The sequence below is a fragment of the Staurois parvus genome, unplaced genomic scaffold, assembly GCF_062004578.1.
Source record: "Staurois parvus isolate SC_StPar_1 unplaced genomic scaffold, SC_StPar_1.0 ptg000362l, whole genome shotgun sequence".
In the NCBI taxonomy this organism is placed as follows: domain Eukaryota; kingdom Metazoa; phylum Chordata; class Amphibia; order Anura; family Ranidae; genus Staurois; species Staurois parvus.
The window spans coordinates 10,966,528-10,980,713 of NW_028318158.1; the positions used below are offsets into that span (position 1 = coordinate 10,966,528).

Sequence of the window (14,186 nt, forward strand, 5' to 3'; positions counted from 1 at the left end):
CTTTTGAAGTTGATAGTTTTCTGGCTGTAATGTTGTCCCTCTGGCTTCACCTCTCTTGACCCTCTTATAATCTTTAATTGTTTGTATAATATTTGCATTGCCTTTGACACTTGTTTTTATTGCCCCCATGGTAATTTATAGGCTATTGGAGGAAATGTCATGACGGCCAGTCCGATTTCTGACTTAAACCCGGTGTTCATGGCAAGCAGCAGCAAACTGCACCTTATCTCTCAAGGTACCAATCAGGATACAGTCTGTGATGTGGACAATACCAATCATCATCTGTTGATGAGACCAACTAGCAGTCAAATTCATTGGTAGTTGGAGCCTATAGAGAGGAGGAACGCATGTAGATAACTCCCAATACTGCCTCCATGAGTGGAGGGGGGGGGGGGGGATTAGGCAGTTCTTTTATTCAAATTAGTCGTTACCCTTAATTGCTTGCTGCTAATGTAGCAATGAAATAATTGGCCAAACTTCAAAACTGCATAAATGTGAACCAGGGCTAAATATTAATGCTAGCTCAAAACCTAGAACAGCAAATGCTTTTCAGGGGCACCGACACTCCCTTTTCATCAGGGCTACAGTAGAAGCAAAAAACAAAACAAAAACTGTAATATTTAAAGGGTAGGAACAATCATGAAAGATAATAAAAGATTAAAGGATACATCCTAACAAAATATAATAAAATGGAATCCATGTAGCCCACCACATTTAACCCCTTACATTTTAAATGGCTGGACTAGATAGCTTTTATCTCAAGGCTGTGGCCGGAAATAACTTCTCTCAGCAGGTGTCAGATGATCTAGTTATTTTCATGGTCAGCAATGTAGAACCAATGAAACTTGTAAAAGACATAACAGACTTAGTTCAAGTTATACAAGCTGTTCAAATCGCAGAATTTGTCTTGTCTACACTCCGTCTGTCCACAACAATGATTACATCCGTGAAATTGGCGTATAATTTGTTTACTGCACTGTGATGACAGAAGCCCTTTAATATCAGCTCTTTCTTTGGAAGGCTCAGTTAGTATGTCTTAATATTTTCAGCTGCCAGTTTGTTTCTCTCATATGACAAAAAAGTGTGACTCAGTACAGCATTTATCAGTTCCTCTAACAATTTATGAAACTGTATTTGCAGACAATGAAAGGATTGTACAGATGGATGAAAATTTCTTTACTGGATACAGAAAAACTATATTAAAACCACAGGAGATCCTTCTCTGTATTGAAATTCCATACTCAAAAAAGGTCAGTTGTGTGAATTGGACACTTGCCCCTAAACAGCTCGACAACAATGTTCTGTGTGGGTTTTAGGCAGTAACAGTTATGTGAGGTGTTCTATATGTTGAGATTTTAATCTTGAATGTAAATCTGACCCGCACTTTGTATTTTAAATCCCTGATGGTATCTGAGACCCCTATTCAGTGTATACCTCTTATTGCATGTGAGTGGGCAAGCAGCTGAAATAAGAATCGGTATATGTTATATTTACTAAAAGCACAGTTTTTAGGGGCATTGTGCCTTTTATTCATACCTCTGAACATATCACCATGTTAGCTAATGTGCCCATGTGCGAGCAGTAAAAAAATTGCTCAGTCGCATGTTCCCAGAGAGCGTTTTGGTGAGTTTTTTTACATTTAAGCATGCATAAATTTGCATAACCATGAATAAATGTAAATGCTTATTTATTTATTTATTTATCGAGTTTATATAGCGCCAAAGGGTTTGCTCAGCGCTGTACAACAGAGGGGGGGGGGGGGGGGCAATACATGAAACAGTACAGTAACATCAAACAGTACACAAGTGGTTAGAGGGCCCTACTCTTTCGAGCTTACAATCTAGGAGGGAGGGGGTAGAGGTACAGGAGGAAATGGCTGTGGGGGATGGAGTGGTAGGAGGAGGGAAGGGCAGCGGCTGTTAGGTGAGGGTGGGGTAGGCTTCCCTGAAGAGGTGGGTTTTCAGGGAGCGCCTGAAGGTGAGGAGGGAAGGTGACAGTCTGATGGATTGGGGTAGTGAGTTCCAGAGGATGGGGGAGGACCTGGAGAAGTCTTGCAGTCGTGCGTGCGAGGAGGAGACCAGGGAGCAAGATAGAAGGAGGTCCTGTGAAGAGTGAAGGGTACGGGTAGGGTGGTACCTGGGAATCAGGTCGGTGAGGTAGTTAGGGGCAGTGTTGTGAATGGCCTTATAGGTCAGAGTGAGCAGTTTGAATTTAATGCGTTGGGCAATGGGGAGCCAGTGGAGGGAGAGGCAGAGGGGGGTGGCAGAGGTGGAGTGGCTGGTGAGGTTGCTGAGTGTGGCAGCTGAGTTCAGGATGGTCTGAAGCGGGGAGAGTTTGCACTGGGGTAGGCCGGTGAGGAGGGAGTTGCAGTAGTCAGGAGTTAAAATGCTTTACCTTATTCTAGTGGCTAGAATACATTAATATTCTAGTCAATAGATTGAGTTTATGTTCAAATGCTTCTAAACGCACATAAACACTCCTAAACCCAAGTGGAAAAAACGAAAGATTATAGGCAATTTGAGGTATTTTTTACCAACTTCTGGCAGCAAAAATGCCTCTAAACTTTATATGCTCATGTGTATGAGGCCTTAAGTGGAATTCGGTGCCTATAGTCGTTGTAAAGGCTCAAGGTTTTTTTTTTACCTTCATGCATTCTATGCATGAAGGTAAAAAACCTTATGTGTGCAGCAGCCCCCCCAGCCCGCCTAATACTTACCTGAGCCCCTTCATGATCCAGCAATGTGCACAGGAGCCTAAGTTGTCCCGGGTCTCTCCTTCCTCATTGGATGAGACAGCAGAGGGAGCCATTGGCTCTCACTACTGTCCATGACAGCCAGTGAGCCAATAAGGAGAGAACAGGGGGATAGGGCTGAGCCACATCTGTGTGTGAATTGATACATAGAGCAGTGGCTCGGGAAAAAGCCTGAAGAGCCTGCTTGGTTGCCCCCATACCAACCTGCTTGCTGTGGAGGCACTTGGTAGGAGGGAGCAGCAAGCAGCACTGGGGGGGGGGAGACCCAAGAAGGGGAGGATCAGAGATGTCCTGTGCAAAATCACTGCACAGAGCAGGTAAGTATGCCCTGTTTGTTATTTATTAAAAAAAAATCTGCCTGTACAATCACCTTAACCCTAATTACTCTTTAAATGGCCCACTTTCCCCCTCCTAACACCTATTCTTACCAATCTGTGTAAATAAGATCTGTATACTTACCTATTTTCAGCCTGCTCTCCAGTGCAGTCACATGATCTCCCCTGTGTCTGCCAGTGATGATGCAGGGGAGAGGAGAGACTGCTCTGACAATGGCTAGTAAAACCTGGAGCAGTAACATCACCCATAGGCTTCAATGGTCAATCCATTGTTGGCATTCTCTCCTCTTCCCATTCCATTGAAATAATTTGATGTTTATTTAATTGGCAAAAAACGTACCTGTTGATCCTGCCACAAATGCAGTGCTGTCCTGGTGCTGTACACTCTGTAGTGGTATGAGACCTCTGTGAACTGAAGAACAACTCTCCCTATGCCATGGAGATGAAGAGAGGAGGTGTTCTGTAGTATTACCTGTCCTAGGGTGACAAAGCTGCTACTTTATAAGGCACGTTTTAATATATCCTTCAGAAATACTGTGAGTGAGCTTTGCTATCCTAGGACAGGAAGTGTGTTACTGGCAGAATCACCAGATGAAAATAAAAGGAAAAAAACCTGAAAAAAGCAAACGAATGCAGCCATCACATCTCAGGACTGGAAAGCTGCAATATACTGTATTACATTTTTATTCTTGGGTTTAGAGATACTTTAAGGATATAAAGATATAGTCGTGGAACTTTTCTTTTGCTTGAAAATAACCGGATGTATGATGGAATTGCCCTTGAAATGAGAGTCATCACTGCCTCAAATGAAATGAACATTCATTGAGCTTGTTATGTGTTTCTCACTGTGATGTTAATTACTTTATGAAAATCTCACTGACATTTGATTGGATGGATTTACAGTGGCAATATTTCTCTGCCTTCAAACAAGCCTCACGGCGGGAGGATGACATCGCCATTGTTACCACTGGGATGATGGTGGAGTTTAAGCAGGACAGCCATCAGGTGGAAAACATCCAGCTTAGCTATGGAGGGATGGCACCAGTCACTGTCTTGGCAAAAGATACCTGCAAAGAACTAACTGGGAGGTAACACAATGCAGATCATAGTCTGTTCAGATGATGGGTGTCCAATAAAGCACTCAAGGGCCACATATTGGCTGGGAATTTAGGATAAAAAGCCATTTTACTCCACCAATTTTACTCTCTCAATTAACACTGACTATTTTTAATCCTTATGCTGCTAGCATTCGTAAATAGATAGGGACGTATATCATATTTACTTGTTTTAAACTTGTTTTTACATTTTTTCAGTTGCTTCCTGGTTTCCATGCCTAGGAAAATGATGTCATACATCCCAGGAGTCTTCAGGAGGGGAGGGTTTCCAGTTCAGCCTATGCCTGAGCTAAGAGCAGATGGATTCCAGGATGTAAATGATACAATAATCACCTGCCCTTACTTAGGATGGCCACTGCCAGAAATGCCAGGGGATGTTTTTTAAAATGATTTCTCAGCAAAATAAAGTATAGAGACATGGATGGATGGTTGAGTTTACTTTGAATATTAAAAATGAATAAAATAGCCTTTTTTATTTTGTGATGCTCAGATGCAGTGCAGTTCCACTTTAAAGCCCAACTTCAAGCAGGACTTTACCCAAAACAACTTGTTAAAATAATGCTCTTTAGAAAAGAACATACATTCAACATTGATGCTACCAAAATTATTCTGTGGAGAGGTGCAGTGTGGTGCAGGGGCAATAATCACACAGAATCCGGTTTTAATAAACTTGAAACATGTATTGAGCAGAATGTCAGTGTTACAAACACCCTAGTGGGAGACCGCCTCTTAGAGAATAAATCCCAGTTCAATGCAGTTCAAGATGTGGCTGAGAAAAGGTGCTGACAGTGTCTGTCTCAGAGGTTGGATTGCCGCCTGGCTGGTCCAGTCCCAAGTAGGGGGGTTTCCTTACAGGACAGCAAGCCCCTAACCTGTCTGGAACCTTTCCCTACCACTAGTTACTTTCCCTAATAAGCAGGGTCTCTCTCCCTGCACTAGCCACTCACAGAATGCACTGAAACCTGGGGGCAGGGACTTATATAGATCCTGCTGACCCAAGATGGCCACCAAGGTCACATGTCTGCAGCGTAGCCAACTGGAATGTTGCTCCACTGACCCAGGAAACCATAGAGAAACCATCTTTCCTTTGACTTCCTCTCCAGGCAGTGGTACCACTCAGGTTGAGTGCCACCCACAGTGGAGAAAACAGACTGCACCTGTCTACAAGTGTGTGCTGTAAATTGCCCCGCATTGCTCTTGTTTCTTCTTGCTGGAGGCTGCCATTTTGCTGAAGCCCAGAGCAGCAGTAATCTTTAGAGTGAGACAGTGTACTAGTGTAGTTTAATCAGTATAAAAACTTATTTTTAATGTTTTACACAGTTATACCTGCAAAATGGGCCAGCCTGAAGTGATCTAGCAGGACTACATTTCCTGACTAAAGTTCCACTTTAAGTAAAAATGTATTTGTAAAAAAAGTTAAGAAGAGCTAACATTTTTGTCAGGATTTTTATATCTGCATATGACCCCATTGCATCTGCATGTGGCCCCTGGCTCCCTGTGACACCCATACAGGAAATAGAATAAAAAATTGTCACCCGTCTTAACTCTTCCTCACTCTACAAAAAGTGTGTTTATCTTTTTACCTGTATCACTGTTGATAGGTAGTGAAGGACTATCTCTTCAATAAAGACAGAGATGGCAATAAAACTGAGGCTCTAATCCTTCCCAGTTGAATCCAAATGAAATAAAAGGTTTTGGCATTAAGCTATTGCTCTCTGGTAAGCACATTGCAAAATATCAAATATATGTGGCGCTCAAGGACTTGAGTAGTTCAGCTTTTGTCTGCACATGGGTTGAGCTACCAAAACTGAGTAACGAGGTTTAAAGTACTAGGTGAAAGAATTCTCTTCATCCAATCACCTTTCTATTCATGCAGGGAATGGAATGACAGTTTACTACAAGATGCCTGCCGCATCCTGTCCAAAGAGATGACACTATCCCCCAGCGCCCCAGGTGGGATGGTGGAATTTCGCCAGACGCTAACCCTCAGCTTTTTCTTCAAATTTTATCTCACTGTTCTGAAGAAACTGGAAAAAGATCTGAAAAGGAATGTAAGTGCAAATTCATGGCCATTTTTTCTTATCCAAGAAGTACCCATTTCCATTTTTGGCAACCCATATGATAATTTTCATGAGTTATCATTCCTACTCCTGTGAAATGTGAGAATGTTTTTGATCAGCTTGAATCAATTTCTTTTTTTTATAGGTAAGGCTTTATAGGAAACCATAGAACATGCCGTAGAAGTTTCTGGTGCTTTCAACAGGATAGTAGAGAGTCCCATAAACTTGCACACATTTAATTTTATTACATTATGCCAAAAATATAGATTGAATGACAACAGATTGAATGAGAATTTATTAGGAAACATAATTTTTATTAAATAAAAGATGAAAAAAAACAGGAAACATATTTTTGGCATTACTTTTGTAGCTCTACCCCCTTAAGAACTGCTGAAGATTTTTAGATTTTCTTTCTCTTCTGAGCCTGATTTGGAAGCACACCCCCTGCTGACACCACCGTAAAACCTTGACCAGGAGAATCCCTGGCCCTGAAACACAAAGTAACCACAGAGTTTAAGGTGAACCAATATTTTGGTTGTATTGAGATAAAAGTAAAACAAATAGTACACAAAAAAGCATACCAGTAAGAATATACAGCAGTTAGATGCTCTGCAAGGCTCAGCCAAATGATCAAACACAGTACCATTTTAGAACAAACCTAAAATGTCCTGCAGGACCAGAGTTTAAATGCCAATTCCCGCACTGAGATATCTCTCCCAAAAATGAGCAGAAGTAGGCTATCAAGAATTTGGGCTAAAACACTTTTGGGTTCTCAATGTGTGGGAATAGGGTTTAACTCAAAAGATGAATATACGGGTGCTAATGTCCCCGTTGATATCACACCCAATGACAGAAAAATATACAAATCGTCAGCACGCTTGTTGGGGTCCTAGTTGGTGCACACTAAGGTTGAGGTCCTTTTTGTTTGAGAGCAAGATTTCTTGAAGATGGAAAAGCACAGTAGTAGGAAACATTTCCCTTGACTGATGGTAGCTGAACTAGAAAATGGTCCCTTAGTGGAAGGCAAGGATTAGTATAGGGGAGGAAGGGGCAGTAGTAAACTCCAATAGAACTTGTATTCCAATAGATAGGGAATTGGCTTGATGAAGCAAGTTGCTTTATAGCTATACTATACTAGAGGTAATGTCTTAACAGTGTCACTGTCTACAAAAACACATGTGCGGCAGGAGTAGTCCTTTGTTCAGAGCAATAAGGGGGGAGGACACTAAAACTGTAGGCCACAGTACTGAATTGGGCTAAGAAGTTTGTGTTTCAAGTGGGAAACTGTGATGCAAAGTATACTACACTGATATAACTGAGAAAACAGCAGAATGTCTGGTACCTGAGGACAATTTGGGTTGTAGAACCTTCTCACCAATCCTGTAGTCTTAGCAAAGTGAAGAACGGTCTCTTGGTTGGGGGGCCCCCTTGTCCTCTTGGTCTCTCTGAGAACGGAACAATACCATGTACGATTCCTCGATCTATCTGTCTACAGGGCCAGCTCTCCTGCTTGTCAGCAACGCCAATGATCTGTAGTCCTTCACGTCTGCGCCAACATCCAGCACACGTCCTCCCACTCACACAGTCTCTGTTCTCCCTCCTGTAAATTCCCAGGCTTTCAGTTATATAGGCTCCTGCCCTTCACCAGCTCCTCTTGGAAATGTAGTCTGCTTTCAGCCTGTCCGTGCACAACAATCCTACTTTCAGCATAAAAGTTCAACAATGCAACTAAATGCAATGCAATTCAAAGCAACACATATGGAAAATGAGAGAGGTTTTAACCCTTGCTAACTGAACTAAACATTTTTTTACTTCAACTTTTTGTGGACATTGGGTGTGTTACACAAGCCCACAAAAGTTATCAAAGTACACAGAGAGTGCTTCATGTCTTCCTACCCCACTTCCTATCCCCTTTTCGAATTTCCCAGCAATTCCCAGCTGTCAAAATTAATAAATGACAATTGTGCAAATACAGCAGCTTTTTCAGCTGCTACTCTCAAAATACATAACTTGTGACAGTGTTTATAATTATTGCTCAGATGTAACATTGTTACTTTTCATTCACTCTGTTTTATTCATCTGTAGATTGAAGAGATGAGTTTTGATCTGCATATGATGTCAGTTAAAGTAACCTGGAAAAAAAATTCTTAACAATGTGCTTCTATTAAATTCTTTACATCCCTTTATTTACAGCAAAACAGCCATAATTTAATCCTTCTTTTCCCTCACCCCTGACCTATCATTTTCCTGCTGTTTCTTTATTTTTTTTTTCCAATTAGTAAGTAAACTTTTTTTAATCTTTTTGCTGTATTCATTATTTTTTTTAGTGCTGCATTAAAAAAAGCCTTTATTTTATTTGCAACTACCTTTGCAATTTTACTTTGTATCAGAATCATAATTTTAGTGTAATTTTAAACAGAATAAATTATAGAATAAAATGTACATTTTATGCACACTACCGCGTTTTTTTCAAACTAACACTGATGAAAATAAAAAAAGATATGACAAAGTTATTGCCAAATAAACAGGCCCATAGCAGAATAATAAAAATTGTGCTGGATGATAGGGGGTATACCAGCGTGAGAGTTGAATTGGTAAAATAAATATATTCAATTGTATTCAAAATGTCATACTGAACCTCAAAAAGTTTCAAAACTGCTGTATGTATAGACAGAACAAGAAAGGTACTGACTAAAAGTTTTTTGAGGAGGTTACTTGTTAGATCATTTTAGAAGTTGGTTTAGGTATTGGGAGTTAAGTGTGAAGAGCTTATTTTGGGGTTATATTAGGTGTAAATTATTCAGGTTTGTGTAAAACATTTTTCAGACATAGTAGTCTAACTGACATTTTTTTTCTAATTCTTGATTTAGAACAATATTGAAGGCATGGTTCCTTTGAACTGCGAAAGTGCCACTGAACTGTTCCACAAACCTGAACTGTCCAGCATGCAGCTGTTTCAGGTAAAATATTTGAGTATTCCACACTGTGTAGTGAGGAGTAAGAAACTGACAATGTTAAGTTCTTAAAGCACACCCCTAAAGCTGACCAAGCTCCATCAATACTGGCAGAGCCATGTACTACTACGGACTAGGCCACACCTGGGGGCATATTTTAAAGTTTGTGACAACTACCAAATATTCACTGCAGCTGAGTCAGTCACTGTAATTTAAAGCACATGCACCAAGAAGATTCACCTGCAAGTAATGTTTGGTGAATGTACGTTCACAGCTTTATAAATATTCTTTTGACAGTTTTCTTGGTAGTGAAATTAAGAGTTTTCAGCTCCTTAAAATTTCAGGGGAAATAAGAATTTTGACAAAATGTTGCGATTTTTGTAAGGTTGCTTTTGGTAGTTTTTAGGGGTGCGATGGCCTTGTAATGGTCACAGAAGCTCCTTTCAATTATCCTGGATAATTAGGGACCAAAAACAGCCCTTCATTTTCCTCACTGTTTAACTAACAGAAAAAACAGGAAGCACTAAATGCAGTAAACTAGACTACCCAAACTACAACCCCCCCCCCCCCCCCCCTTAGTTTGTGCTTTTTGTGCTTCAGTGAACTTTCAAATTATTATTTTGAATTGGCAATTTTTCAGCAAAACCACTCAACGCATTACTTAGTCTCTATAATAGTCTGCCTTGTCCTAACCAGAATTGTGTAAAAGTATTTAAACTTGGTTTCTTTTCAGGAGGTTCCAGCAGGACAAGATCCAGAGGATTTTGTAGGACGTCCCATAATGCACCTCTCAGCCATGAAGCAAGCAACAGGAGAAGCTGTCTTCTGTGATGACATCCCACATTATGAAAATGAACTGTACTTGGCTCTGATAACAAGCACCAAAGCGTATGCTAAAATAATGTAAGCATTGAATTGTGTCAAACCTGAGAATGTACTTGTCACCTTTCATATCTGTTTCCAGGCCAGGGGTCCCCAAAGTTTTTGACCCCTTTATGACATTTAGATTGTTCATCAACACTCAAACATTTATTACATATTTAAAAAAATATTATATGTAATAGTTCTACAAGTAATAATATTAGATAATAATGTTCTTGTGAACACTGTCAACACTTCCTCTTGGTATTAGCAGCTCATTCTTCATACTACTATAACCACTATGAGTGGTGAGAATACACTGGCTCCCCAACAGAGTGTGATGGTGTGTACTCACCAACGCCCCAACATAGTTTGATGTAGGTGTACTCACTGGGTCTCCAATAGAGTCTGAGGTGGGTGTACTCACCGGCGATCCATCATAGTTTGAGGTCGGTGTACTCACTGGCTCTCCAACAGAGCGTGAGGTGGGTGTACGCAGTAGTCTGACAACAGAGCTTCAGCTGGATGTACTCAATGACTCTCCAAAAGGATTTAAAATGGCGGAGTATGTTCAGTATGGTAAGTGAACAGGTATGCAAGTACTTTTGGAAAGAGGGAGGATGGAAGGTCTCAAACAAATAGGTCAGTAACAACATACAGCTAAAAGAGACATCTAAAGACCAGCCAACCATGGTTAACACTGTTTGTCTCTTAGCCATCTTACATTTAGAGTTAGGGAATGGTTTGGTACTCTACTCTACATCATTTATCAACCACCTATTGACATCCAGGCATTTACTGCTCCCCAGCCATTTTATCAACCCCTTGGATAGTCCCACTGGCACTTAAGAGTCAATATAGACCACGTTTGGGGAGCTCTGTTCTAGCCAACAGCAGGTCTCGTATTGATATAAATGGCACACACATTATGCTGGTATGGTCCACTGTTATCACCACCAGGAAACCCAGCCCAAGAAATGACATGCATCCATCACTGGAATGCGTGTAAACATGTGGCTGCAAAGAGGCCACAGGAAATCAGTCGCATTAACATGCAACAAATAATTGCAAATAGTGGACACAAATGTTTTGTATAAAAACAGTAATGGCGATTATACAGTATATGATAAGAAAACAATATGTCATGCAGTTAGGGCTCATTTATTACAGGTACTTATATAGGGCTGCCAATGTACACAGTGCTATACATAAATATATATATATTGTACATTCACATCAGTCCCTAACCCTCAAGGAATGTACAATCTAAGGTCCCTAACTCACATGCATACACAAATACTAGGGCCAATCAACCTACTGGCAAGTCTTTAGAGTATGGGAGGAAACCCACACAGGCACAGGGAGAACATGCAAACTGCAGGCAGGTAGTGCTGTGGTTGGGATTCAAACCAATGACCCTAGTGCTGCCAGGCAGAAGTGCTAACCATTTAGCCACTGTGCTGCTTTACAGTATTTCTATCTTTCTAAAGACTGTCTATTTACACTGTCTGTTATGCTGAATGGAAAACCAATTAATGATGACGTTTACAAATTCAAGTATATTTTTATGCTTGCTTTTCTACAGCTCAATTGATGTCTTGGAAGCTCAACCCATAGCTGGGTTTGTGTGTTTCCTTTTTACAAAAGATGTTCCAGGAAGTAATGTTACCGGGCTCAGGAATGACGAGACAATATTTGCAGAAGATTTGGTAAGCAAAATAGGCAACCCCTATGCCCTCTTCCCTTTCTGATACACATTTTTATCACAAATGTTAAGGATCAGTCCATCCAAAACTTATAAAAAATACTTAAGCAACCATATTTTTTAAGTTTTTTAGAGTTCATCCCCCTTACAGTTTCTTCTATCTGTTGGAGACTTCTGGTGACATCTCAGTGCTGAATTCTCTAGTCTGTACTCTTGCTGTGCTTATTATGAGGCGCTCCCAATATCTGTGTATTTACCATAATGGCAGGTATTGGGCAGTGCCTATAGTAGCAAGGCTGAGTGTGGGTAGCACACATCCTCACACTTTACAGATTTCAAAAACATTCCTTGTTTTTATTTACTTTCCTATCCATTTCTGTACATTTGTTGCAGAATTCAGCAAGAAACTATGGAGCAGGGTTTCTCAAACAGGGTTCCATGGAACCCTAGGGTTCCTCCAGAGTTTGCTAGGGGTTCCTTGAGCAATTTCTGCCTCTCAGATCTCAGAAGTTCCCACTCACAAAATTGATCTTTTTTAACTATCTGAAAGGGGGTAATCCTTCCCAGTTGCCATAAGTGTAAGGAACATTCTTTCCACTTACCGTCACACTAATGTATCATGAGTTGAAGATATAGTCATTTTTAGCAGGGGTCCTTGAGACCAGAAAGTTATTTCAAAGGCCTCTGTGTTGGAAAGGTTGAGAAAGGCTGGTATAAAGGGAAGGGTGTGCAGATAGTGAAGTCTCTGGTGGTCTGTACAAGGAACATGTAGGAACAAATAAAGTAGACAACATGCTACCTCCAATAACTAATTCCAGCAGATTTTGTATTAAAAGTTATCATATAACACAAGGACCAGAGCTTGAACAAACCAGAATTAATACTCAGTTGTGCATAAGATGGTATAATGTCTAAATAAGGCCCTGCATCCTTGATGGAAGTTTTTTTTTATATGATGCAGAAAGGAGATAGAACACACAGGAACAGAGAGAGTTATGACAGGTAGATTTCACTGCTGGAATATCATAGGGATATAAAAAGCCAGAACTGTGTTTTAAACCTTTTGCTGCAACTGACAGATCATATACATACAGGTACAGATCATGCTTGATTATATTCTTCCCCAGCCACAGCAGCCAGTGGAGCACAAAGGTGACATTAGGGGCCAAATAGGACTTAACATACCTGTATACAGTGTGCTGTCACATAGTGTACTAGCAATAAAGTTAAGTGAAAAAAAGTTTAAAAAAATTAAACACATTATACATGAAAAACCACAAGCCTCTGTTAAAGCGTACATATGTACGTAAACATATAAACAGTGATTGTGATACACATGTTAGAAATCATCACACATGCTAGGGCAGTGTTTCTCAACTCCAGTCCTCATGGACCCCCAACAGGTCATGTTTTCAGGATTTCCATTATTTTGCACAGGTGATTTGATCAATTTCACTGCCTTAGTAATTACCACAGCTGTTTCATCTGAGGGAAATCCTGAAAACATGACCTGTTGGGGGTCCATGAGGACTGGAGATGAGAAACACTCTGCTAGGGTAATACTAGTAATGATTGGGACATTATTCATAAATAACTATAAACTGATGACCTGTAAAGGCCTTTAAAACATCAGCTATGGACAATTTTTGGGTGCAAAGTTTGTTGCCATTTCATGGCGGTGAGCAATTTTAAAGCTTGACATGTATAGTAACTACTTACTCAATTAAAATCTCACCTTCTATATTTCAACAAAAATGGGTAGTATATTTTGTTTGTGTGCTTGTGTAACTTGTGTTGTGTGTGTTTTTTTTTTAATATGTGTTTGATAAACATGTGCACTAGTATCATGTGACATAAAAAATTGCAACTTCCACCATTTTATTCTTCAGTGTCCCTGCTTTCAGAAAATAGATATTATGTGGGGGTTTTAACTAATCTTCAGGCCTAAATTGTGCATTTTAACATAGAATATAGGTTTGTAGATTAGCATTTAGAGGGAGCAAATTCCTAATTTGCAAGCACTGCCTCTCTTCTTTTTTTTAACCGCCTCCCACCCACCCTATAAAGTAATGACGGGCGCAAGGTGGTTCTCTTGTTCTGGGAGGACGTTATATGACGTTCTCCCACTCTAACCGCGAGTGCGCGGCTCTGGGAGCACGCAGCATGGCGATCGGTGGTGCGCTGTGTCCCTCGGACACAGCGGATCACCGATCAATGGAAAGAGCCAAAGATGGTGGCTCGGTGATGTGATCAGCTGTGTCTAATCACAGCTGATCGCATGTAACTAAGGAAATGCCGGTTATTTCTCTCCTCTCGAGCTGTCACCCTGACAGCTCGAGAGGAAAGGAGAGCTGGTAATCGGCATTCCTCGGAGGGGACATGTACACTGATCATCAGGGCACTG

The 14,186-nt window shown here is 40.6% G+C and overlaps 1 protein-coding gene across 1 annotated transcript in view; it reads left to right on the plus strand.

Moving 5' to 3' along the window:
• The window catches only part of XDH (xanthine dehydrogenase), a 101,848-nt gene that overhangs the window by 46,568 nt on the left and 41,094 nt on the right, over window positions 1–14,186 (plus strand). The window contains exons 12-18 of the mRNA XM_089685111.1: window positions 142–235; window positions 1,141–1,250; window positions 3,991–4,175; window positions 6,079–6,253; window positions 9,133–9,222; window positions 9,950–10,119; window positions 11,663–11,786. Of these exons, the coding sequence (XP_089541237.1) occupies window positions 142–235; window positions 1,141–1,250; window positions 3,991–4,175; window positions 6,079–6,253; window positions 9,133–9,222; window positions 9,950–10,119; window positions 11,663–11,786 (948 nt within the window). The remainder of the gene's footprint in view (window positions 1–141; window positions 236–1,140; window positions 1,251–3,990; window positions 4,176–6,078; window positions 6,254–9,132; window positions 9,223–9,949; window positions 10,120–11,662; window positions 11,787–14,186) is intronic.